General features: G+C 50.7%; 2 protein-coding genes across 2 annotated transcripts in view; both read left to right on the top strand.

Moving 5' to 3' along the window:
- The window catches only part of LOC148595533 (adenylate cyclase type 10-like), a 253,341-nt gene that overhangs the window by 211,477 nt on the left and 15,180 nt on the right, over window positions 1–26,684 (top strand).
- On the top strand, window positions 446–25,578 carry LOC148595534 (ras GTPase-activating protein nGAP-like). The gene is given in 20 exon segments (XM_088520362.1): window positions 446–626; window positions 1,393–1,499; window positions 2,906–3,015; window positions 6,547–6,700; window positions 7,907–8,005; window positions 8,316–8,870; window positions 10,747–10,891; window positions 12,235–12,379; window positions 13,237–13,473; window positions 14,152–14,353; window positions 16,850–17,049; window positions 17,694–18,350; window positions 18,533–18,542; window positions 19,658–19,806; window positions 21,111–21,314; window positions 21,806–21,914; window positions 24,297–24,385; window positions 24,546–24,753; window positions 24,958–25,018; window positions 25,529–25,578. Coding segments are annotated over 20 exon segments (3,672 nt in total).

The raw sequence follows: 26,684 nt of genomic DNA, 5'->3' as shown, positions 1-26,684 counted from the left end.
GGCAGCGGTGTAATAAGGACATGTAATCTTTTATAATCCTTTCTACAGGTTTATAAGATCCATTTCTCTTCTGGGAATCCAATGTGTGTTGTGGGCCAAATGGGAATTTAACTGTGAGCGAAAAACATAAGTTGAATGTGCAGGAGCAAAGATGAGTGGTCGGGGCAGAGGATGGTGATGGGAGGGGAGCGAAGCCGCTGAGCGCTGTCGCAGGTCCTAGGGCTGCCTTTGAGGAGCTGTAGTTTCAGCCTGTTGTTTGGAACCCTGGGAATCAGGGAATGGCCCTGCGTTTTGTGCAGCTCGGAACCGTTGTTGTCGTGATGTCACAAGGCGCCGCCAGTCCGCAGCGCCGCGCACCTGCGTGTCCCGCGGGTTCCCAGCGCGACCGGGCGCTTGTCTTCATGCTCCCGCCCGCTGCGCTGAGGAGCGCGACGCCGAGGGCGCGATGGGAGCTTCCCTGCAGCGCTGCATCGTGTGCTGCTGCTTGCCGTTCACGCTGCGTCCCCTGCGCCGGGGCCGTGTCTCGCGGCGCAGGAGGGTGCGACCGGAGCTTTATGCCAGCTCTGCATCCAGAGGTGCTGCTCGCGCTGCGTCCTGCGCGCCCGCGGCGGGGGAGCGGGGCTCGGGTACCCCTGTGCGGGCAGCGGCTCCCCGGGCTCAGCAGCGTCCCCGCAGCGGGCAGCCCCACAGCACCGTTATGGGGGTGAGCTGCTGCGGGGCACCACGGGGGCTCTTCAGGCCAAATCTGTCACGCTGCCCCAGACTGGTTTCAACTCCAGGCCTAATACTGCAGTTGCCTCCAGCTCCTTAGCGTTCATTCTCAAAGCTTGTAAGAAAACTCCAAAACTGCTGGCACGCTCAGCATCTGCTAGGTAAAATACTCATAAGACTTGAAGACTTGTGGTTTCTTTTGCTCCTTATTTCCCTAATTAACAGGCAGCCTGGAGCCGCAGCGCTGCGCTGCAGGGTCGGCTTGCTTACCCGCTGCGATGCTCCATCTTGTCCTCCGGCGCCCGTGGGGGCTGCGTGTCCTGGCTCCGGCGCCATCCAAACCCCACGTGCCAGGGCATCGTGGGTAACACCATCCCTGAAGAAAGCTCATAATAATATAAAGTTTTTGGAATAGTAGCGAACAAACAGCAATTGAATCATAAATACCACCAGGTATTGATCTGCACCAGCGTTTTTTTATTTTAACTGCTTACCGCCCATGAGCAAGTGGGATTCATAACCTTGAGGCTGTAGGTGGAAATGTCGTTGTAATTTAGTGAGTTAATCAGAGATGGAGGAATTGGGCAGTGTTTTAATGCACTCAAAACTGTGTCGGGGCGCCCGCGCGGTGCGGCGCAGAGCCCTCCTGCGCCCACTCACCTCCCTCCTCTTCTCTCTCAGAGGTCCCGGCAGAGAGGTCTCCTTGCAGACAGAGCATCTCGGGGACCAGCACGTCGGAGAAGACCAACTCCGTGGATGCGGCGAACACGTCTCCTTTCAAAGTGCCGGTGAGTCCCGCTTTCCTGCAGGGGAGCAAATTTTCCCATCGAACTGGAGATGGAGGTTGAAATACCATAATGTATAAACAGGCTCTGAGGAGGAAGGAGTATTTCCATTTTTTCAGGTGGTTTTGGTACCTGCTGCTATATATTACCGGTAATATTTCTGGTAGATCTGTAGTTTGTTTTTTTCTCCTGGATGGATCTAAGGCTGCAAATAGTGACACATCAGCATTAACATGGGCAGCAACCTATATAAATACTTCTGAAGTTGCTGCCAGGGTTTGCATTCTATATTCAATTTTTGGCTAGGAGAATAGTTCCTCTAGGTTGGTAATGGCATGTTATTTTTGCTGAGCCTGTAATGTTCTTAATGAAGGGGGTAAAGGAAGGGGCACCCACGGTGGCTCCGTGCAGCTGCTCTGCGGAGGGGGAGAGCTGATTCCACCCCTCAAGTGCTGCTGAATCCTACTGGATTAAGGAGCTCTCCGTTTGCTCGGATCACGCCGAGGAACGCGCGCACGTGTGCCTGCAAGCCCTGGCAGGAGCTGGATGCAATATGGTTTAAAATGCGTGTTGTCTTCCAAGCCCCGCGCGGGGCTGTGGCGCAGGGTGGAGCGATGCCTGCTGGAAACAGCCATGACTTCCCCGCGCGCGGAGGTGCCTGGCGCTACCCGTCAGCAGCTGGAGCTGCAGCGGCGCTGCCAGGGGAACACGTGGCTCCCTGTCCTCGTGGCCCTGCGGAGCACGGGCTCGGAGGAGGAGGTGCAGGCGGTGGTACCAGCAGCCCAGCAGCAGTTGTTTAGAAGGCAGGCTAGCTGGACATGTAATGTGTTTAGGTCCTGGCTAGATTTGGGATTGAGTTTTGCTTCAAAACAGCACCTGGACAAGTATCTGAAGTCACTAATACTGAAATCTTCAGAGATTTTTCAAGTGTGGATAGTGAGAGTTTTGAAACTGCCTGTTTTTTGGTTAAGGCTTGTTGTATCCCAGTCCAAAAAGAGAGCTTGGATGCAATGGACACAAGGCATCTTCTAATCTTAATCCAAGAACTAAAAACATGGTGTGTGAAGGGGAGCATAGGGTCAAATGGTGAGTACCGAAGACTACTGCTCGCTAATAGCGGAGGGGGGTTGTTTGTTTAATTTTTGAGTCTTTTGAGTAGTAATTGGAGTTCACTGAAGTTCACCTGTAACACGAGCAGTGCCACTTGTAGCGATTCAAAGCTGTCACGCAGGGGAACGGTCATCAACGATCCTGTCCTGCCCCTCTTTCTGTTCTGGGAATCCCAATACAGCAGATCCCTCACAGCGGTCAGTGGGAATCACTGAGTGTGGATGCAGTGACACTGCCCTGATTGATTTGTTCCCGGCGCAAGAGGTTCCCTGCTTCACTGCTGTGACTTCTTGTTTTAGGGCCTCTTCAGTAAACGTCTGAAAGGCTCCGTGAAGAGGACAAAGAGCCAGTCAAAACTGGACAGGAACATGAGTTTCCGTCTCCCTACTCTGCACAACGCCGATGACAGGTAAGAGTCAGAGCGTCTCCCAGGTGATGTCACCCACAGAGTGCACCTACAGCGTGAGTATTGCTGAGCACAAGCCCAGAGAGGTAAGTGAGGGAAGGATTTTATTGCCAGCTGGCAGATGGGTGTGTTTGGAACTGACTGATATGTTAGGATATGCGATGCAGCACCAACACAAGGCTGAAACCTTTAACTACTCTTAACAGTTGACAAAAAAGGTCAGGTTAAGCATCTGCAGTCAAATACCTTTTTCTTCTTCAGCATCCCTGCAAGTAAACACTGGGCCTTAGATTTCATGATAGAAAACCACTGGATCGGGTAGTTTTAGTGCCTTTTGCATGCACGCAGTTGCCCCGGGGCTGCTGGTGCAGGCAGGTCGGAGTGAGCAGCCCTGGCCAGCCCCGAGGACACGCGGTGCCGCTCCGGCACACGAAGGGGCCTGGCTAAGGCCGTAGTTGTGTAGCTGCTGCAGGGTGGAGTCCTACAGTGAACAGTGCATCTATTTCTCAGAAAATGAGAGAACTCAATAAGGAGCTTAATTCTCTCCATCTAAGAGCTCCTTCTGCTAAATTCTTGCTTGTGTCTCTTGCTGGAACTTTGGGTTGGAAATGGATTATATAAGAGGCAGGTAAAAGCTGCTTTTTCCTAACTAGTTGTAAAGTCTCTTAATTTCTTCATTAAACCTTAGAGTGCATTTTATTCCGCAGTAGCTCAGCAGGAGTATCAGACAGAGTGAAAAATAGGTTGCCCTGTACTTAAGAGCTCTCTGCCCTTCTGCTGTTTAGTGCATTTTTGCTTCTCCCTTAGCTGAGCAGAATTCATTAGCTGAGCCTGTCATGCTGTGCCATTTCAATTGATGATTCTGTCTTCTCCATCTGAAAGGCAGTGCCATAAAATCGTGGAGATGGCTGTGGGTGTTGGAGGTCTTGTTGACGTGAGGAGCTGGGGAGCGGACGGCTGCTACTCACCCGTGGTGGCTGATGCTGTCCCTTTAGTAGTGGCAATGTCATGCAGTCCGTTTGGAGTGAATTTTGTTATAAATCCCTATTTTCAGGAAGCTGCAACTTGGCTGTATGAAACAGTGCAGTGAGCATAACCATATTAAATAAGGTTACCCTGTGGTAAAGTACTTTTTGCTTTTAGTGACTTCTGTCGCCAGCTTTCTTTCAAGTTCTGTGATGCAAAAATCTCTGCCATAAATAATGTAAAGGACATAAGTGTTTCCGTAACATGGCACTCCTGGTAAATGTGGGCTGATGAAGCATCCTCTTCCAGTGGAAAGGATACTATTTTAGGAAGGTCAATAAGCACATTTACAATGAGTCGCTATGACTTTGCTTTGATGCATGATCTGCTCCACAACAAAGCCCTCTCCTCTCTTCAAAAATGAATCTTCCTCTACTGCCTGCCAGCGTGGGCATGAATTGTCAGCTAGACCTGAGTGGCACGTGGGTTTTCTCCAGTTGTGTGTGAAGCATAAAACTCCATCCACGAGGGCTGGCACGGCCCGGCACTGCTCTGTTCCCTTTGTCCTCCAAGTCTCCTGTGCGCAGATTTAAAAACAAGGATCCAGGAGGCAAATGAACAGGGTGGCAGGGCCCAACACTGGGATTTGGGAAGGAGCGACCCGGAAAGCCAGCAGTGCAGAGGACACTGGATAAGGACAAGTGTCCACGTGATCCTCCTCCTTTCGGCCGTGTGTCCGCTGAAGCAAGCGGAGGGCACGCAGCGTGGAAAAGGAACATCCTCGGAGAGCAGCAGAGCAGGAAGAAGCCGAGAGGAGCTTTCTTTGGAGAGAGACCTTTGTGCGAATGAGCAGCACGGCTCAAAAGCATGAGCCCTGTGCCAGGCTTGACTGCTGGGTTGGTGAAACCTCGTGCTGCAGGATCGTGAAAGTCAAGAGCACTGATGAGTCCTGCTTGGAGAAGGGAAGTGTCTAGGCACCGCTCGACCTCATAGGTACCTTCTGTTGGAAAGCCTGAGGCTTCATGGAGTTCTGCTCCCGCTGGTTGGCCATGCAGGCAGCATGTAGGGGTGCTGAAAGGTTGTAGTTAAGTCTACTGCTTTTCTAAGGATGCTTCATCAATCAAACCACAAGGGAAACTCAGTTCCATCATAAAGATAAACTTGAAAATAGTTTCTTCTCTCCCCACCACCACCTGCCACCACCCCAAAGTGTCAGTGTGTATCTCAGAGCACCTGGAAAATGCAATTGGTGGATCCAATAGCAAGAAAAACAACTCTGAAGTCATGTGGGAATGAAGCTCCTAAGCTGAAGCAGAGATTAGGATGCTGGAAGGAGAAGGGCTGGAGGGAAGAGGCGGCCAACAAGATCTCATCTGTGTTTTGAACTATGCTGCTCTTTGGGGGTTTTTCCAAAAGCAAAGCCAGCTCCAATTGTTTGGGTACAAAAGAAGGTAGCATAAAGTAGCTGAGTCTGTGTAATTATTTGGAATTCATAGCAGGGAATGCCCATTTCCTCCCCACCTCCTGCTCTTCCTGCCCCTGTTTTTTTCTCCTTGCAGGGCAGTAGGAGCATCCCTATCCTGCCCCGTGAATCAGCCCTTTCCCGTTTTAAGCAGGTAGTGCTCGGTGGCACCATGGTGCTGTGCAGGCTTCCAGGGCCAGGGTGACTGATAACATCTACCTTTTCTTGCTCTGACAAACACGGAGCCCTGCCTTCAAAGAAACTATTGTGTAGCTTTATAAAGCAAAGCCCTGTGAGGTTGAGAAGGAAATCGAGGCTGTCCTTATGTTGTTTTTCGCGTGCTGCTGGGGCAAAATCCAGTTCACCTGTAGTTTGTTTTCAGAAATGAAAGCATTAGTTTAGGCCTAAAAGTATTGTGTCTTTATTGTAGCTTATCAACTCGGTGTCGGCCCTGGGGAAGAAGGGCCCAAGGTAAAGATGCCATCACCTGTTTACTGGGCTATTGACAGCAGATCTTCCTACTGCACACAGATGTCACCGTAAAATCGAACTGGGAGAATACATAAAAATTTTCAGTGCCTTGGGTAGTTGGTTCCAAAATGCGTGGAGGAGGGAGGGGTATTTCTAGGGACAAAGAGGAGCCTGCACTGGTAACGGTGTCGTGGAGGTGACCCTGCCCAAGCCAAGGGACACAGGAGCTGGTCAGCTAAAAGAGAGAAGAGCTGCAGGTGTCGAGCTGGGGGCCAAAAGTGAGTAGTGGAGACATGGGGAGGAAGAAAAGGGGAAGCATTAATTGCAAAACTTCAGTATAGCTAAATGACTTGAGCGCCATAAAGCGGGAAATAAGTGTGTTTGACTTTAGGTCAAAGACTCTATATCTTAAGAAAAAAAATTGTATCTAGCAGGGGCTATTTTTGCTCCAACAAGAGCAGCTACCGTTCTGCGTTGGTTTAGAGATGTAGAGATGTAAGTGTGCTTTTTGCTGTTAGCAAATATTTCCCTAGTTGAAGAAACACCAACAAGTTGTAGCTTTCTGCGAGATGCTGCCACATTTCTTAGAAATGGTCAGAAAAATAATGTTTCCTTTCCCCATTGTTGTTCTTCAGGTCACATGGATTGCCAAAGCTGAGAGAGTCCCGTTCCCATGCGTCTTTACTGAGCCCGGGCAGCACGGTGGAGACCTTGGATCTTGGGGCAGAAGAAAAAGTCTTTGTCAAACCACTTCACAGCAGCATCCTTGGACAAGACTTCTGCTTTGAGGTGAGCACTTTCCATACACCCAGCAGATTATATGCTGTCAGTCAGTTTGAGTGCTTATGTACTCAAAAATGTACTTAGAGCATGCTGGCCTGTGATGAGGCAGCTGAGAGCAAACTGGGAACACATGTTCTCCTGAGGTCTGCCGAATTGGCATGAGATCCCCAAGTCCTGATGGCTTCAGCCAGTCAGCAAAGAGAAAACATTCTCAATTACTGCATCTTCTAATTGAACTTCTCTTACCTTGGGAAATCTCTAGGCATTTGTAGTCAGCACACGTATGTACGCCCTAAGCGTAGCTATTGCTTGTAAGCTGGATTTTCCTCCTGTCACCTAAATTCACTTGAAAATATACCGTAACTGAGAAGTGTCATTTCCACTGTGAACCATATTGCAGCAGCGCAGCCCCTTCCCAGGTTGATTGAGGAGAAGCTTCGGCAGCTGAGCACATTTCCATTGCACCGGGCAGCGGGGAGCAAAGCTCCTCTTTGCTTTTCAACCCGGGCTGCCTCCAGAACAGGCTGTTTGTGCTCCCACAGTCATTTCCCTGCAAGGGCAGCACCAAGCTGGATGCGCCCAAGGCCATTGCAGGCAGCTGTGGCAGGGGAGAGTCAATGTGGCTTCAGCTGAGTCCTTTGCATGTGTCTAAAGCTCTGCAGTACAACCTGGAAGCGGCCCTGGCAGAAAGCCAGCGGGTAGCAGGCTCTTCTCTGAGCCTTGGCCAGGAGCTGTTCCCGCTCACTTGGCATTAGCTCCCTGAAGTCACCATTTCCAGGGAGTTTTTCCTTGTGTCAACACACTGCTAGTTCTGTCTTTGCGCTGTTTGTGACCAAATCATCCAGTACCTGGGATTTTCTGGGGAAAACTGCAAGCATTTCATAGCTATGGATCAATTAACAAGTGTAAAAGATAATTGACTGGCTGATTATAGCCAGATGTATTGTAAGATGTTTAAGAGTCTTTTAAGAGTAACCTTTGGCCCTTCATATGTTTCCTTTTAGTTTGATATTAATTTGAACTGACTTTTTGTTTTCTCTGCTTTCTGTGGGCCTCTCCATCTCTGCTTTCTGGGTTCTTCTAATGCTTTCCTGCCTTTTTCATATTTACTCCCTGTTTCTCAAACATTCCCAGTTGTCATCTTTACTTTTTGCAGGATCGTCCATGTCTTCTGGACTTGCTTGATCTCAGCTGATCACTTATATATTGCAGGTAACCTGCTCCACTGGCAGTAAATGTTTCAGCTGTTCCTCAGCAGCAGAGAGAGACAAGTGGATGGAAAACATACGCAGAGCAGTGCAGCCAAATAAGGTAATGGAAATTCCAGAAATAAGGAAGCAAAGGACATGGAGCTCCATGGGTTAATGGGGCAGTACAGCGCTGGCAAAAGGAAAAGGCATTTCAGAGCTGGGTGAAAGAAAGTCAGGTTTTCCATGGATAAACTTGAGGTAGGTCAGCTCTAGAGCTGGCATGCTGCCTCCCTGGGAGCTTTCTGAGAAGAAAAATGTTCTAGCCCCTACCTTGGACATGCAGAAGACAGCAAGTTGCTTCTGCTTTAGGAGAAAATATGTTCAATTTCCTAGAGATTCTGAATCAAAGCTGAGATCTTTCTTCCATGCAGGACAACTGCCGTCGAGCTGAGAATGTGCTTCGTCTTTGGATCATGGAGGCAAAGGACCTGACCCCTAAGAAAAAGTACTTCTGTGAGCTGTGCCTTGATGACATTCTCTTCGCCCGCACCACCAGCAAAACAAAAGCTGACAACATTTTCTGGGGAGAGCACTTTGAGTTCTACAGCCTCCCGCCTCTTCAAAGTATCGCAGTTCACATCTACAAGGATGCAGAGAAGAAGAAGAAGAAGGACAAGAACAACTATGTGGGCTTGGTCAACATTCCTGTGGCCAGCATAACTGGTCACCAGTTTATGGAAAAATGGTACCCAGTGAGCCCATCTGCACCCAAGAAAGGGAAAGCAGGGGGACCTTCCATTCGGATCAAGTCCCATTACCAGACCATAACCATCTTGCCCATGGAGCAATACAAAGAATTTGCAGAGTTTGTTACCAGCAACTACACTACGCTGTGCTCCGTGCTCGAACCAGTGATCAGCATCAGGAAAAAGGAGGAGATGGCTGGTGCTTTGGTGCACATCCTGCAGAGCACAGGGAGAGCAAAGGTAAGAGCAGGCGGCCCCTGTCCAAGTGACTCCCTCTTGCTGCTCGCAGTGGGTGTCTCTGGGGCTGCAGAAAGTAGGAAGCCTGGGCTGGCCTGACCGCACACAGCAGCAGAAGGTGCCTGTGGCATTTCTGGATATGGGATCAAAAGCTAGGAAAAGGGTCTAGAAAATACTTTCAAGGGCTTGGGCAAATGCATGTGGATGGGTGTCTTACCAACAAGCAAGTGCCCTGGTTGATGCCAAGATTGAAGATACTCTGTGCCAAGTGAAGTGGCTGAAGTAGGAGGGACCATGCAACCTTATGTTACTCATTGGGGACTCATTGAGTGTTTAGGAATCTTAAGAGAGAAATAAGCTAGAAAGTAACTTCCAGAAATGCCTGTGATGGGCTGAACTGCCATTGTTGTCTCAGGCTGCATCAGTTAATCACTTCCAGCCTTGATTTGGTCAGGGTTTGAACAGCTTTTACAGAAGCTGTGCTCAGTGTTATCAGGACTTAGTGTGCTCAGGGATGTTATCAGGACTTCTCTGTGCATGCTGGAAAAAAGTGTGTGAAAATGTCCTGTAGGGCTTAGACAATTTTGAGAGGTATTAAAAGGCATCGATTTACCTGGCTGCTCCTGCCAAGCTGGGTGTGTGAGAGGGGTGCCCAGCTGTAGCCGGCGGAGTGAGTTACGCACCCCCAAACACAAGTGTGAGGGTTTGAGATGTGGAAGAGCAGCCGTCAGCAGCATCCAGGTGACAGCCCCACTCAGCTGCTGTGAAACAGCCTCTCGTGTGCCCGTAGTCGTGTACCCTGCCCGCCTTGATGTGCCCCTCTGAAGGGGGGCTCTGAGGGCTCTCTCGGTAAGAGCTTGTTCCTCACCACTCTGTTTCTCGAATCCAGGGAAGTTGCTAGCTGGGATAACTCCTCCAGGATGGTACTAAAATGCTTTTGGAAAGCAGCCCTTGGATTCCTGCAATGCTAGCTGCAAGGAGTAGGCACGTTGATGTGATCAGTTTGTCTTCGCAGTGCCACAGTATTTTTGAAGGTCTCTTTTCTAGACACGTTGAGCAGTCTGGGCCAAGGAACCTTTGCAGCTCACGCTATGGTGGTGCTGATAGAGCTGCATGGCCCCAGCCTGCACCATGTGAAAATATTTCTGTCAAATTTCACCAGAAAGCAATAGCTAATTTGTTCTGAATATTTGCACTAGTTTGTTCTGAATATTTTGTACTGATACATTAGTTTTGTATAATCAGTAGGGCTAGGATGCCTCGCTGCAGTGCTCTTTGGAGGACACCAATGTTTGCAGCAGCACTAGCAAGTCACAGTTACCATTGAGTCCTAATTCAGGATCGTGGATATTTTTTTCTTTTGAAAAGTAAAAAACCTCGGACAAAAATACAGCTCCTGTCCTGGAGATTCATTAAGTATTGAGTGTTTCTTGTGATGTGCTGAGTGTCCTTGGCTCATAAGCACTTATCACTCGAGGAAAGAAATATTACTATAGGACTAAGCCCTATATTAAGTGGTTTTCCACAGTGATGAAACTCGATTGTTACTTCCATGCATGTAGATCCACAGCAAGTATGCCAACGTGTTTTTCCAAGTCCAGAGCTGTTTTCATTTTGTGAATTAAGTTGTTGTAAGCCGTTCTTTTTAATTAAATTTTGCTGAGCTGCAAGAATTGATTCCTAACTTCCATCTTGGGTTTTTAAATATATAGTTTGTCTGTGTTCAGCATGAAAAGCAGTCCTTGGCACCCCATGTCCAATGCTAGACAGTTATTTCAGTGATCCTCTTGCTCCTGTGTTTATCCTTCCTCCTTGGCTTCTGCCTAGCGTGACCGAGTCCAGTTAGAATAACCTCTGCCCATGTTACTTTTTTCTTCAGGACTTCTTGACAGATTTGGTGATGTCTGAGATAGATCGTTGTGGGGAGCACGATGTCTTGATCTTCAGGGAGAACACACTTGCTACCAAAGCTGTTGAGGAATACCTAAAATTGGTAGGGCAAAAGTATCTTCACGATGCACTAGGTAAGAAAGTGCCAACCTGTCTTTTTTTTTTTTGGTATTGCAAGGGCTAATCCAGTTGCAGAGAACAGCAAGTCAAGGAACTGGATTGGACGCTATGTGCTGGGATCTGGGAGGTGACCCATCCAAGGACCACGGCTGTAGTGGTGAAGCCGGAGTGAAAATTAATGGCTTTTATCCCGTGGTCTAGAACATTGGTGCTGAGTGATAAGACTGTAAATCACAAGTGTTGGAGATGGAGATACGCCATCAGTTGTGCAGCCTGTCTAGTGCCCAGGGCAAGGCTGCTCGTGACAATATATCCCTCTCATTCTTCATCACGTGCTGAGTGTCGCTAGGCAGTTCACTCCGATGCCGTGCTCTTTGAAAGAGTTAGTGACATTACGTTGGTGTGAGCTGTTTATTTTATCTGCGAGAGCGTCTCAATACACGATTAATACAAAGCCTCATGGACCACAAAGAATGTCTTTCAAAGACATTTAAGGGAAAAAAATAACCCAGGAAGCAACAGTTAAAACAGAGCTCACCCACAGAACTGATGCTGATGGTTTAGCAAGTAAGTGTCTAGATGCCCTCAGCAGGAAGTTTTTGGACCCAAGCAAAGCAGTTTAAGAAAATGTGGCAGCTGATTTGCTTGCAAGAACACTGCTGGCTTTAGCTTGGATGGGCTGGATGGTTGGTTAAGGCTCTTGAAGAAAACAGAGGTCGAAAAACACAACCCCTTTGCACGAACAAGCCTTGGGGTGTTAGCTCGGAGCCGGCAAGGTCATGGCAGGAGGTGAACTCGGAAGACACTGAATCATTAAACAAATGAATGAAGGTTTTGTCTGGTGAACAGCAGCAGTTTAAAAAACATTTCTTAGCATAAGTCCAAAAAAAAAAAAAAGGTGAATGGTGCATTTAAATATATTAAGCAAAAGAAACCTCATCCTTTTTCGAATGTGTGTCCAAGGACTACAGAAACGCAAAGGGCTTTGGAAGATGCAGACGACAGAGGTATTGTGAGATGTTCCTGTAAGAAACTGAGAAAACAAGCAGGATTTATCCCATGCTGGAGTATTAGTCTTATTCGTGAGCCAGATTTGAAATGTAAGGAGGACGAGTTTAGAGATAATAAAAATAAGCGTCACTGTCAAGTGCATTTCCTGGGGAAGGCCTGAGGACGAGTAGCAAAGCCTCATTCCTCTGGGAGAGCCAGAGGAGCCAGGCTGCCAAGGTCTGGTGTCTGGAGGCCGTGTCTCAAGGCAGCAAGGTTGCTCCGGAAAGGCACAAGCAGGATTGAAAGGTGCATCAGGGAGGCTGTTCCTCTAGTGACTGTGGTCTGTCATCCTCTTCCCTGTGTCCAGGAGAGTTCATCAAAGCTCAGTATGAGTCAGATGAAAACTGCGAAGTCGATCCCAGCAAGTGCTCACCCAGTGAATTAACAGACCATCAGAGCAACCTGAGAAAGTGCTGCGAGCTGGCCTTCTGCAAGATCATCAATTCCTACTGGTGAGGCGCTCTCTCCTCCTTCTCCCTCACAGCTCTTTTGAGTGGAAGGTGTGAATTCCTCTTCTGAGGATGTGAAGCCAGCAGTCGTGCTAGGAAGTAGCCGTCTATCTTCTGAGACTGCCTTGTTTCCTTTTCTTGCTGCCTTATTACCTGGGGTGCAATATCGTGGGTGACTTTTCTGCCTAAACCAGGGGGTTCCAGCGGGAGTTTCTGCTGAAATCCTCTGCAGGGGACAGATAGTGAGTTGTGCCTGAACAAGGAGGGAGTTAAGGGAAAAGACAGCGGGAGCTCAGAATAAAAAGTGGGTTTGGTATGTAGAGACAACTCTTTCTCAGCCCCTTTAGAATGGTAAAACCAAAAAGTTTGGGAAATCCCACTGACCGAAAGATTTTTATTAATCTCTGCTAGTGAGTGTCCTTGGAAAAAAAAATGTCCTTTCTGCTTCAGGGCAAAGTATATGCAAAGCAGTGGAAGAGCTTTACAAGCAAAATACGAATTTCAATTATAGTTCATATAGAGTTATATAGTTCATTTTGATCCAGTTTGTTTTAAATATCTGGAGCACTCTGTTCCAGCGTGGTCGTGGTGGTTTTTAGTCTGCACATCGGTGAGTCTTAAAACAGCTTCATTTCACATGTTTGAACAAGGGATGATTTAACTAGTACTTAAGAATCACCAGATTAAATGGTGATCTAAGAACAGATGTCTAATGACATTTTCTGGCCTAGAGAGGTGGAGTGAAAATATAAGTCAAGGATGATTTCTCACAGTTAATTATTTCAAGCGATCGGTCACCATTTCGACTTGCTGCCTGTCATTGCCCACACGGTTTTGTGTCTCTGCTTGCTGTTTTTCAGCGTGTTCCCTCGGGAGCTGAAGGAGGTGTTTGCATCGTGGAGGCAGCAGTGCCTGAGCAGGGGCAAGGAGGACATCAGCGAGCGCCTGATCAGCGCCTCACTCTTCCTGCGCTTCCTGAGTCCTGCTATCATGTCCCCCAGCCTCTTCAACCTCATGCAGGAGTATCCTGATGACCAGACATCCCGCACCCTCACGCTTATTGCTAAAGTGATTCAGAATCTGGCCAATTTTGCTAAGTAGGTGGTGGGGATGACCTCGAAATCTCTGCTTCTAGGGGTGTAAATCAGGTCAAGTAAGGAGAGCCCTGCTTAGTGGTCACTTTTGCAAACTGCTGATTCTTGGGCAAATTGGAACAGACTTTAGAAAGGAAGAAATTTTCTCCGTTCTCTTTGGAACAGCCCAGAGCTGAGTTAGGCAGAGTCAATTTGAATGCAAACCGGAGCTGCACTGAATTCAGTAGAGGAACATAGGAGAAAAGCAAGAAGAGGTTAATGGATTAGCATGCCTGTGTGTGCCTGTTTTATGCTATTAAAAAAAAAAAAAAAAGTGCTGTTCCTGCCAAGGATCATGGTTTTTTTCCCCTTCCACCTCCCAGGTTCCCAGCTGAATGTAGGTCCAGGGGCCCTTCTCCGTTAGGGAAAGGGGTGCAGGGAAGGTGCTGGAGAGAAACCAAGTCTGCAGGAGGGAAGAGATGTTACCAACCCCCTTGTTGACAGTATGAGTGGTGAGTTACTAGTATTTAACCAAGCCGAGAAAGCAGGGAATCTCTTAAATTGCCCATTTTCTCCCCTTCCCAGACACCTTTTCAGAAAGACAAGTCAAAAGATAACCATGAAGTGTTTTCAGACAGTTATTTTACTCTTGTGCTTTTTTGTGGTGGTTGTTGACTGAGTTTTTCCTCCCCTTTCTTGCAGGTTTGGTAACAAGGAAGAGTACATGGGCTTCATGAATGACTTTCTGGAACATGAGTGGGGAGGAATGAAGCGTTTTCTCCTCAGGATTTCTAATCCAGAGAGCATCTCCAACATGCCCGGGTTTGAGGGCTACATCGACGTGGGCAGAGAGCTCTCCGTTTTGCATTCCCTCTTGTGTGAGGTTGTTTCCCAGCTTGATGAGGTAAAGCGGAGCGGAGGCCTGGGAGGGCGAACGCGGCGATTGTAGCGTAGCGACCATAAACACGAGGAGACATCAGGGGAGCAGCCGGAGCCGCGCTGGGGAGAGAGTGCCCAGCGGCTGGGGAGAGGAATGTGCGATAGGGCCATTGCCCAACGGTTCCCTCGCGCTCCCGCTGCGGCCCCGTCGGCTCCGGGAGGCCCCGGGGCGGCTGCTGGGGGCAGCTGGGCCCCACTGCTGGTGCGGACACCCAAATCAGGTAGAGAGGGCAGCACTGGAGTGCTTGGCTGGGAAATGGAAATGTTGGGCGGAGGTTCTTTTGGATGCAAGTTGAGGCACCTGGCTGGACCCTCCCCTGCCCAGCTTGGGCTGAAGTCACGTCCTGGCCAGGCAGAACTGCTCTCCTGGAAGACCAGGGCCAAATCCACTGAGATTCGTCCATTTCTGTGATGTTTGCATTAGCTTTTAGCTTAGAGGGGCCCTTGCCAGAGCTGCACTCCCTGCTTGCCATGGGAGACACTCGGCTGCAGCTCTGAGCACTGGGACCATTGAACTGCACAAGAGCAGAGTCTGGGTTGTTCTTCCCCAGCTACCTTCCCTGCAAGACCCCAGATCATCAAAACCTTGTTAACAAGTAAAGCTGATGAGTCAGAGAAGCTGAGCTCCATGTCAGCTTTTTTTTTTTTTTTTTTTTTTTTTTTTTGTGAAAGTACTTAAAACTGTTCCATATTTGCCCTTTTGGAGCTGCATAATTTTGTCTGTATTCCGTGTCTTTTGCATCTGGAGAGCTGAGGTGACTTGCAATGTGTTGCTAATGATTTTTGTTGCTAGAATGGTCTGCCAAGATACTGATTTGTTGGATATTTGTTTTCTCACAGCGCATTATTTAAAAGAAGGCACTGAGCTTTGTGCGTCAGAGTAAATCTAAATGTCCTTGACTCAGAAGGATAATGTATATTAATCTCAGTTAATCTTAGGCTGATAACAGTTTGTGGTCTTGTTTTTCTGTTTTCGTCATACATGCGCAGAGTTTGCACTCATAGTGTCAAGGCAATAAAATCTTTGTTATAAAGACAGCTCAGCAAGCTTGGAAAAACAGGCAAAGGGAGCATGTAAAAGACCAGTTCCACCATTTCCATAAGTCGGGGTAAATCCATCAGTGCCATGAACTGTGCCACCTTCCTCCAGCTGCTCAGGCCATCAGGTCAAGGGAAACCCAGTTTCTGCAGGGCAAATGGGTACTGCTCTCCAAACGAAAACATCCTAAATGTCTCGGGCAGCTGGGAGGGGAAGGAGCCAGACGTAAAGCTTTAAAGCAGATGTGCTTTGTCCTTTCTGTAGGTTAGATGTATGGATCTATCCTAGCAGGCCCCTGGGTGCTGGCGTAGTGGATTGCTATAAAGAGAATTAAGGGATAAAGTTACACTGCAGTGCTGTTCTACTGTGGGTAGTGAGTGGGAATTGAGGTGACAAGTAACCTCACAGATCTTAATAGAGCAGGAGATGCTCTGTAAGAAAGCTTCTGTAAACAGACCTCTCTCTGGAGTGACTGGATCCTTGCTCACGGGAAAAATAAGGACATCTTTGAAAAGAGGAATGTCTTTGAGGGAGTTTTACTTCAGCATTAAGTCTGTACCACTTTTGTCTCCTGCTTTGGGCACGAGAGCAAGCAGCACCGTGTAGCTGCTACAACCAGTCTTCACCCAGAGAGGGCAAAAATAAAGAATCCAAAGGAGCAACTTCCCCTTTGGGCTGCTGCTGTGCTCGGCCTGGCCAGCACCAGGCTAGGGCAGGAGTAAACCTGAGGCCAAGCGTTTAATCCCACCTTCCATGGCAGTGTTGGAATGAGGGTCGCTGGTGTTTTCATGCAGTTGCTTTTAAGAAGGGAGTAGCACCTTAGTTTTTGATAACTGTTTGCTGCAGGAGACGGCATCAGCGTAGCACGCCAAGCCCAAAGGCTTCTGAAATGAAAACCTTCTTTTCCCCACCTCCCTCAACCCTCTCAAGTCTCTCATGACCCTCGAATGCCGCATCCCTTGTCTGTTGGCATGCATTTCTTTTACCACATGACTCCCTTTGCCTGGAAGGTTCCCTCCCACTAGCTGAATCTGTAGCCTTTAAACCCCCCTTAATGAGTAGATACTGTAGTTTTCACTTTGACCTCACCCAGCCTGGCTTTAGTTTGCTTTGCATGATAGTTTTGCATTGGAACAGCCACAGTTTGGTTTTGTTGAGCATGATTTTTTGTTTTTGTTTTGTTTTGGGGGATCAATCCTAATTTCTTTTCTATTTCCTTTTCTTTCCTCAATGTCTGCTGCACCCCGTTGGTCTCCTCCAACCATCTCGTCGCCGTGATTACGCTGCTCCATAACACTGCCTCCCGGTCCGGGCACACCCGCACACAACCACCCACCCTCCTTCCTTCCACCTCCACCCCTCCGCCTCTGGGCATCGTGATCCAAAACCTGGCGGGTGTCGCGGTGCTTGTTGTCCAATTAGGGTGAAAATTCCTTCCTACAGGCGACCGTGGCAAAGCTGGGACCTCTCCCTCGCATTCTTGCGGACATCACCAAGTCCCTGACCAACCCTACGCCCATTCAACAGCAGCTGAGACGTTTCACTGAGCAGAGTTCTAGTCCCAGCATCAGTGGCAGTCTCTCCTCAGGGCTTCAGAAAATATTTGAGGACCCCACTGACAGGTTGGTCACGGCCGGAGCTGGAGGGGAGATGGGGGATGAGGAGGGTTCACTTCAGAGCGCCCAGGCAGTGGTGAATGCCTTGTTGCTTGAAACTTCCCACACTGTAGAAGTGGTTCATGTGAAGCAAAAAGCTGGTAGGTGGCAGAAACACCAGAGATCTTGCACAGGGTGGCCTGTGCCAAGCTTCTGCACCATCAGGTGTAGCTCCCACTGGAAATGCTGTCCCTCCAAGCTGCCTCGACTTACAGGAGCTTTCAGATAGCTCCTGCTGAATTTTCAGACACATGCAATAATATAGAGCTGGGGAAGGGTTAAATGGGGTCTGAAATGTTCTGAAGTTTTACTGGGAAGAGAAGGGTGTAAGAGATGGGGGAATTGGTGGGAATGGTCTGCATTTCACCTGTGAAAAATAACTGTGAAGCACTTCTTGACCCATCCTAATGTTCAGAGGTAAGTGGTAATTAAGGAAGAGTGTGTTGCAACTTGAAACACTAAGAGCCCATAAAAGGAAATCTGGTTCCTTGAGTCTTTCAGAGCGAGGAAGTTGGCGGGGGGGTTAAATGAGGTAGAGAGGCTTCTCTGGGACAGATCTCGTGAGGATGCGGCTCAGTTAAAAAATAACCAAATTCCTTTTTACTCCACAGTGACTTGCATAAGATGAAATCTCCAACACAGGAAAATGCAGATGGATTTTTTAGAGGCAAGACCTTGCTGTTGGCTCAGCAGGCATCTACCCAGAGCACGAGTTACTCGGATGAGGACGAGAGGGAGAGCATCCTGCCCAACGGCCGCAGCATCTCCCTCGTGAACCTGCAGGACCCACACACAGCTCACGGCGAGCACGCCGCACTCGTGAGCGAGGAGCCGCTGCGCCTGGCGGGCAGCCAGGTCTCCGTGGCCCACGTGGCCACCATCAAGCAGCTGTAGGAGACACAGAACACACCCCAGAGCGCTCCCCTGTTGAGAAGGCCTCTGCGACCAGCTTTGAACCGACAGGGCAGTCTGCAGCCCCTCTCCTTCCAGAGCCCAGTTTACCACCTCAACAACCCTCCCATGCCAATGCTGAAGGCCTCGGTGGACTCCAGCCTGGAGAACTTGAGCGCTGCCAGCTCCTGGAGCCGAAGCAGCAGCAAAGACTTCAAACTCAGCGGCCCCAGCAACAGCAGCCTGGAAGACTTAAGCAAGCGCACCACGCAGAGCGAGGACTTGTCGCGGCGGCGTGCGGCACCCGACGGGCCCGTCCCTGTCGCCCTACCCCACCAGAACAGCAGCAGCCAGGTGCAGACCCGCAGAACGGAGGCGTGAGAGTGTGTTTGCCCCATGGTGCTCATTTAAAATCAGAGCCACCTAAAAAGAGACATGAATAAATACAAAATACCACTGGGTAAACTGCTGTCTATTGTTTTCTCTGGATTTACTGGAGCACTCGCTCCTGCTTCCCTCACAGAGATCGGTTTGTTCCTCCCTCACCCTTACCCCGCAGACACGTCTCGGTGTGTGCCAAGCCGAGCGGCCGCAGTGTTTTGGGAGACAAGTTCCATTGCCTCCTTTTAATTGCAAATTGGGCTGTGGAATTCTCTTTTCTCCTTTTTTTTTTTTCTTTCTGTTCTTTCTTTCCTTCTTTTTTAATTTCAATAAGAGCAGAAGCTTGGCATGTTCTTCCCGGGCGAGCTTTGTGGGCGTTATAATTATTGGACTCTGTTCTCTGCAAGCCCCACTTGTTCCTGAGCGCAGAGGCAATCCCTTTGCTCGCTGGGAGAGGTCAGCTTTGCCTCCCATTTCCATTGGGGAGGTATGTGGGAACAGAAGTGTCACTGTGTTCCTCTGCCAGGGGGGCATAGAGGGGGATTAATACACGTTCCTAGAGAGCCTCTCTCTTTATTCTTTTCCCCTATACTAGAATAGCTCATAACCCTTTCACAGCTAAAGTCCTTGCCCTCCACTTCTGCTGGCTCTCTGGAGACTTTCCGTGAAACCAACAGGTTTTGCTCAGTTCCTTCTCGTCGTCTCCACCTTTATCGCCGTGCTTGCTGCAATAAAACATCTAAGTCTGGGAGACCCTGAAACGAGGACGTCGCAGCTCTTTGCCGCTTCCAGGCAGCGCTGCATCCCGTTGCAGTCGCGTGGGCCGGTGCTCCCCGGAGCCGGTGGCCAAGGCTGCTGTCCCGCTGGCTCCCAACCCTCCGAAGAAACCGGCCTCCCGCTCCTCGCGGGCGGCGAGTGACACCGCCTTGCTCTGTTTGTGGTGTGAGAGAAACCTAGGATTGCAGTAGCCTTGCTGCAAAGCTAATCAGGGGGTGGGTGATAACTGGGTTTGCAAATAAGAACTTCCCCAGAAAGACAGGAGCTCACCTAGGCAAGGAAGAAATTCAGGATTTCATAGATTTCCTTCTCTTTTGATTTTCAGAGGTGTCTTTTTGGGTTTTATTTGTTTTTGAGGAACTCAGATGAATGCTGTGTGTCCAAAGTCTAGTGAGGATAAAGCATCTCTGGAAGAAGGGCTTGGGGGAGACTCAGAGACTGATAGCTTGGTGGCCATGTTTTCTGCTCTGAATAAATGTGCTTTCAGTGCTGATTCATACATATTTTCTTTGACAAATGCTTACAGGCATCTCTGCTGCAGGTTCACACACCTGTGGACTCTGCCACGATGTCACCAATGGAGAGGACAGCTGCATGGGTCCTCAATAGCGGACAGTACAAGGAAGTGGAGGAGGACGTAGAGCAGAACCACGATGAAGCCAAGCATGCTGAGAAGGTAGGGTTTATTTGGCACGCGACAGCCTTTCTGGCTTCCAGCACCCTTCAGCTGCTTCCAAAGTGGTTTCCAGGTGCTGCTATGCCAGGGTCACACACTGGTCTTCCCACTGGACACTCTTTGTAGAACAATATCCCACACTACAGATTAATCTAGGTGCAGGCTGTGCCATGTCAAATGGGTGCACGCAGACATATCTGAGAGTTCCTACATTACAGGCTGATATTTGGCATTTACCTGCATCGTAAATCACGCCACCTCAGTGCTCAACTGGATGTCTTTCATGACAATATTATAGTTACAATATGCTGCCATTTTTCTGCACTTGCAATATGTATTAGTCATCGTGAACTCCATTAAAAATGATCATTAACTCAGCTGAGTGCAGTTTGGTATGCCCTAAGTGCTGGTACAAGTCTCTGCAAATGCAATTCAATCTTGATCAGCAGCTGCATTCGGATTTTGTCTTGAGCTTCACCCAAGGCAAATGTCTGTCATCTAGATGGTGGAGTATTTCAGGGCTAGCCAGAAACATCCATCATCTCCTGAGATGCACTTTTTTAAGTGTATTTATTTCCCAAAGTAAATGTGAGATGTGACTTTTTTTCCAAATAAAGGATTTTTTCCAAATAAGAGGTTTGGTATTCTGAGAGGGCGGGATGAAAAGAGGAGAATATTTGGTGGACAAGAAGTAGCAACAGAAACAATTTAAGAAAGGTGAATGAACCAAAACTGAAGTGGAATGTGCTGAGATTCATTGTGCTATTGCACAAGTGATTATCCAGAGGTGGTAGGTGGAAAAAACAAACGTCAGCTAAGTAAATTTGCAGACTATACGTAGTGAGTGATGGGCCCTGCCTTCAGCCTGGAACAATTGGTTTCATGTTCCTCAGGTCCTGAGAAATGAGTTATTTGGGTCCCTTTCACAAGTTTGGTCACCACAGGACATCTGTTTACAGCTGAGCACCATTAGCAGCTTGTGTCTGGGAACTCGTTGGGTCTGGAGTAAGTGGGGTTGTTACCAGGCAGGACTGAGGAGCCATGTCAGAGCTATTTGAGGGCTTAAACTGGGCTACAGGAAGACATTCCACAGTGTGGGAATAACCTAATGCTCAGTGGGAGCCTCCGTACTCCTTTGTGGCTGCCCACAGTTGTCTGCTTGTCATTTCCTTTGCTCCCATCAATTTATTTTTAATGAAAGCGAGCGGTGGCTTTCTCTCAGCAGCAGCAGAACATAATAATCCAATGGGTTCCTTTCTGCTTTGCATCTGACTCTTTCCTGCTCTGCTCCCCTCCCTGCACGGTACGAGCAGGAGATAGCGAAGCTGAAGAAGCGCCTGAAGGTGTCCAGCCTCCGGCTGGAGAAGTACAAGCTGCTCCTCCTCGTGCAGGAGGAGAATATACAGAGGCTGCTCATGCAGTACAAGTCCACGCTGGTAGACAGGGAGGAGAGGCTACACCGGCAGCAAGACGAGAAAGACAGCCAGATGAAGAGCATCATCAGCAGGTGAGACTTGGCTGCAAAGTCTGCAGAACATGGAGAGCAGGAAGCTCCCCCTTGTCACATTTATCCTTGACAATAAAGAGAGCAGTTGTGTGGGCTTGATATTCCTGGACTGACACCACTCCTGCCTTAGAGATGAGGAAACTGAGATACGAGTGTTGAGACTTGCTTCAGATTGTCAGGAGAGCAGACAAAAAGATATAGGAATTTCTAACCCCAGTCTCTGCTATACCTCTAACTGGTCCATTTGCTTTATTTGAAAACTGTACTCATGGGGTGGTTTTACAGGACAGTTAGATTATTGGCAATGCCCACTTTGAATATAATAAATTCAGCCAGCTGGGGCTGTGAGAAGGATCGATAACCTTTCTTGAATGCAGCAGACTTCTTGCAGAAAAGAGGATAACCGGAGAAGTCAAAGCAACAGCCCCAGAGTAGCCAAAACACCCAGGAATAGTTTTAAACTGTCCTAATTCTCTCTTTTTGCACATCAGACTCATGGCAGTTGAAGAGGAGCTGAAAAAGGATCATGTTGAGATGCAAGCCATCCTTGATGCAAAGCAGAAAATCATTGATGTGAAGCAGAAAATCATTGATGCGCAGGTAAGGAACTCAGTGTCTCCAGGAGCTGAGTGCCCTGTGCCTAGAACCCATCATTCTTCCCTATCTTCCTGTCCCAATGTTATGATCTAGCTGCCAAGGCAGTACTGGCCATGGTGTTGCACACATGACTTACTGCCTCCTAGGAGAGAATTGGGAGTTTTGTACAATAAAGACCCTACTGTCTGAGAGCAGGCTTTGAAAAGTCAAAATCACAGGACTTTTCTACTTGAGGAGAACCCAAATGGTGAAGGAGCAGTGGGGCATTGTGTGGACACTGCTCCAAGCGTGGGCCTGGCAGCTCTGGAGCAGCTGTGCTTCTTAGCAGCATAGGTCAGTGGCCATGTGCATGCAGCCCAGCTGTGCACGCTCAACCATGGCTCGGAATGGCAAGGGAATGGCACGCTTGCCATGGAGCTTGCCCCGTCTCGCTTGTGTAGCATTTCACCTCATCTGACTCTCCGTGTCAGCCCGCTTGGCCACCAGGCCAGGACAACACCCGGTCAACACAAATCACTTGTGGAAAGTGGGACCCAGCGGGAGTGATGCATGTGAATGTGTCATGTGGGGTAGTGGAGTGTCTGCTGTGCCCTTGCTGATTCCAGAGAGCAAAGCTTAGACAGCAGAACCTGAGGCTGATTTGATATCTGCCTGTTAATGTGGGCGAATTTTGTGTTTAGGGAGCACCTTTCCTGTTGCTGGGCTTTTTAATCGCTCCAGCTGCATGAATTTTTTAATAGATGATCTTTTAAGAGGATTACACGTTTCAGCAAAGAACACCTTAAAAAAGTAACAAACCTGTTTTTCAAGCTGTATTTTTATGCTAGAAGGACTGGACTGTGTGGTCTGTGAGATCCATCTCTGCATTTCATTGCCTGGGTTTGTTCTAAAGAAGATTTATTTTTGTTCTGTGAATAATTTTTGAAGGTTCTTGTATATGTACTGACACAGATACCTTTGAGATCCTTTATGGATATTCCTACAAAGAATACAAATTAACTTTAAACAGTTTGAACCTCTTGAACCTGTGCTGATTCAAAATGCTGTCCTGTGCCATGAAGCTGGATTTTGTGTAGCTGGGGGTGGTGGGGGAGCACCAGGCGGTGCCGGTCAAGGTTTCGGGTGATGGGCGCTGAGGCCGGGCAGCCCCTGGGCAGAGCGAGTCCCCAGTCATGTGTCCGGGCGCCAGGCCCTGGATGGGGAGAGCCGCGGGGTGCAGGGCTGCGACCCCAAGCTCTGCCTCCCTGCTACAGGAGCCGCCCATTCCTGAAGCCTTCCACATTCCTGGGAATAGCTGGGATGTGGAGGCACAGGGCGACGCGAAGAACTGCTCCTGGCTCTGACACTCTGTACAAGACTGGGCCTTTTTCTTTCTTTTTTTTTTTAATGAAGCTGAAAGACTTCCTGGAATGAAATCTTATCTTAGGCAGGGAATTTTTGGTTGCTTCATTACTAGCAACTTCAGTGGTGAAAAAGGAACTACATTGCATTAATTGGGCAGGGCAGCGCGCAGTGCCTTTTCCTGGTGGAAACAGAGGGCATCCCAAAAGTTGCCCCGTGGCAGTGGCTGAGGCAAGCCCAGCACAACCAGCTCCAGGCCTCGTGTGGCCGTTTGCATCTGCAGGGCCTGGAGCCTGCCCAGCCATGAGGGCACGGGGCAACTTTTGGGGCCCCAAGAGAGGGCCTTCAGCTGGCACAGGCGGCCATGGCCTCCACCCTGCAGAGTCCCCATGGCCTGAAGGGCCACAAGCAGAGCCCAGTCCTGCCGGGGACGGCACAAGAGGGGCACTCAGCGCTCCCCCGTCCCCCTCCCCGCCGCCACCCCACCCCATTGCCAAGGAGCTCCCAGTCACAGAGGAGCTGCTGCAGTCACAACGGAGGGGCTGCTGTGCTGTCGCCCTGGTTCGCGGTGCCTGCCAGTCTGCGCCTCCTGGCCACGGTGGCAGCATGGCGCATGTGCGGAGGCCAGGCCGTGCTGCAGGCAGTGGAGCCAGGGATGCGTCCCAGGCGCTCCCCGAGCCCGACAGGAACAGGCCGCGCACGCTTGCGCGGCGCCCAGCACCTCCCCTGCTGCGTGCGCCTGACTACCAGAGCCTGGAGCAGGGCGGGCAGCGCAGGAGGAAGCTGGGGGCTCCCCAGGACAGGTGAGCGCTGCTCGTGCTGCGCACCCAGCACAGGGCGCTGCCCTCGCGCAGCCTCCCGGCCCCCAGAGCCCCAGACGCCCCGGGCTGAGCCGCCACTTCAGCCTCTGTGGAGGGGCAGCTGCAGCCAGGAGCTGCCTGGGCCACCCCTTGGCCACCAGCTACCCTTGAGCAGTGTCCCGGGCCCTGCCAAGGGAGCTGCCCGTGCCTGCGTGCGCCTGCCCCGCACTGACCCTCTCCGCAGATGGCAAAAAGCCCCTGGCAGCTCTCGCACAGCCCTGCTCCAGGGCCAGCCGCACGCTGCGTCGGGGAGCACTTGCCCGCCCAGCTGGGGCAAGCTCAGCAGGCAGCCGGGAGGCCAATGCCAGCCCAGGCTGCTGCTGCCGCCCAGGGCCTGGCGGCCTCTGGGGCCCTGCCAGGTGCCCGGGGCAGCTCTCAGCAAGGACGCTGCTGCCCAGTGCGCAACCTCGGGGCTCTCTCTGCTCTCTTGCAGCGTGGACACCTTCTCCCGCATCTTCCATCGGGAGAGAGAGCCGCAAAATGTCCTGGAGGCAGAGAAATGCACCCCCAAGCCACCAGAAAGGCTCCCTGAGCTGCGCAACAGCCCCCATCCCCGCCACATCCGCAGGATCCCGGCCATTGGGCATGGCGGCGCGCAGTGCGTTTTCCTAGTGGAAACAGAGGGCACCAAGGAAGAGCAGGTAGGAAGTGCTGCCTTGTGGGGCTGGGAGCAAGCAGGGGCCATGGGGAACAAGAGCTCTGGGCAGGCCACAAAGGGCAAGGAGAAGCAGTGGGCGCTCAGTGGCCTCCCATCCAGGCCAGGGGCCACTGCCTCCTGCACCCCCAAAGCTGCCTGCCCCACGGAAGACACACGAGCTCCTTCTGACCCTTCTCTTCCTCGGCAGGCTCGCTGGTGGCAGTGGGCGCGCACCTCCAGCCCCAGGGAGCGCTTCAGGAGGCCGGCGGGTAAGTTGTGTCCACCGCAAAGAGCCCGCACAGAACTGCCCTCCCCTTGGGGCTGCTGGGGGAGCCGGGTCCCTCGGGTCGAGCCCCTGCGGCGGGGGCTTCCCCGCTGCCCTGGAGAGGCGCCAGCCCTCCCTCCGTGCCAGCGGGACCACAAGGCCCAAAGCTCTGGCCGGCCTCTCCAAGGGCTCCAGGCACTCGGCACCTCCGCTCAGGCAGCCGCAGCGCTGCTGTCTCTGGCTTGTCAGGGCTGCAGCAGGGCAGCCCTTCCTCACGCACTGCTGGTCCCTCGGCCAGCCTTCCTGTGGCCCCTGCACGCGTCCCCCTTGCAGCCGCCTTGCTCTGAGCCTCAGCAGCTCTCAGCCTCCTCTGGGGGCCTGGGCTCCACAGTGCCACCTCCTTGCCCTACAGGGCCCCTCACAGCTTGACCAGCAAGAGGGAAGCAGCCTGAGATGAGCCTGCTCAACAGGCCCCGCAGCGTTTCTCACCGCTTGCCTTCCTCTCTTTTCCCAGGGCCACAGGAAGCCTCTGTGGAGGCCATCAGGTTTCCAAGGCTCTCCTGAGCTGCACGTGTCATGCAGTCCCTGCCCAGGGGAAGGCAGGAGGCACGGGGACCTGCCCAGGAACAGCAGCTTGGAGGGAAGCAGCTGGAGCAGCCCCCGAGTTACCGACTGCCCGTGCACGGCCCAGTCGAGCGGCTGGGGGCCTGCAGAGCCCTGCAAGGGCCAAAACCTACTTTACCCTTGCAAGCCAAGGCTCTGTTTACACTGAAGGCTGCAAGGAAGGGCCAGTTCATCAGGGCTCACAGCAATAACCTACTCTTTGTGCTGTTGTTATTGTTGATATTGGTGTTGCTGTTGCTTTGACTGCTGTTATTTTTGATGTTATTGTCTTTATTTTTAATTGTTGATGTTGTGGTTATTGTGCACATTGTTGTTTTCATTGTTGATGTTGCTGTTGTTTAAGTAAATATTCCTGTTCCATTCTTTGGGTGTTGTGTGTTTTTTCCCAGGGAGCTCAGGCACAAAAGCATCCCCGCTGCAGCTATGTCTGTGCAGAGCTGTCTTCTCAGGCTCCAGGGGAGCACCAGGAAAAAGCTCCCTCTCAGATTTCCCTTGGAACATGGCTCAGGGGATGCCCAAAGGGAAAGGTGCCACAACCCCAGTGCGGGGCAGCCCTGACGCTCTCAGGGGCCTGAGACAACAAGTCCCCGCAGTGCCCAGGCCACGGGCAAAGGGCAGCTCTTGGGTGTCAGGGACATGAGGCTGTGAGATGCAGAGCTGAGTGCCCCAGCCCCTGGGTGAGCAGAGGGCCCATCAGGGGTGGGACACGCTCAGGGATGGCAGGAAGGGGGTGCGTGCAGTCCCCCCACAGGAGCTGCAGCAGAAATTGCCTCCTGCCAGGAACGGCCCCATGCTGGGGACCACCATAGAGGCTGCTCTGTCCCTCTGCAGCCTCACAGACAGGGACCACGTCACCAAGGCAGGTCCTCCTGCTCCGTGGGGGCTCTGGGCTTTCCTGCGCAGGGCCCGTTTGCTCTGCTGGAATTGTGTGACACTCAAGTCCTGGGGCTGCCAACAGCCTTTCCCAGCCTTTCCCTATCCCTATCCCTAGCCCCTCGGGAATGAGCTGGCCCCGTTCTTGCTGAACTCGTTCAGCCCTCTCTTCA

The sequence above is a fragment of the Tinamus guttatus genome, unplaced genomic scaffold (assembly GCF_059628265.1).
Source record: "Tinamus guttatus ecotype Peru unplaced genomic scaffold, ASM5962826v1 Tinamus_guttatus_pri_ptg000087l, whole genome shotgun sequence".
NCBI classification, from domain to species: Eukaryota; Metazoa; Chordata; class Aves; order Tinamiformes; family Tinamidae; genus Tinamus; species Tinamus guttatus.
Note: the sequence above shows the minus strand (reverse complement) of the source record. Positions and strands in the feature narration are given on the sequence as shown.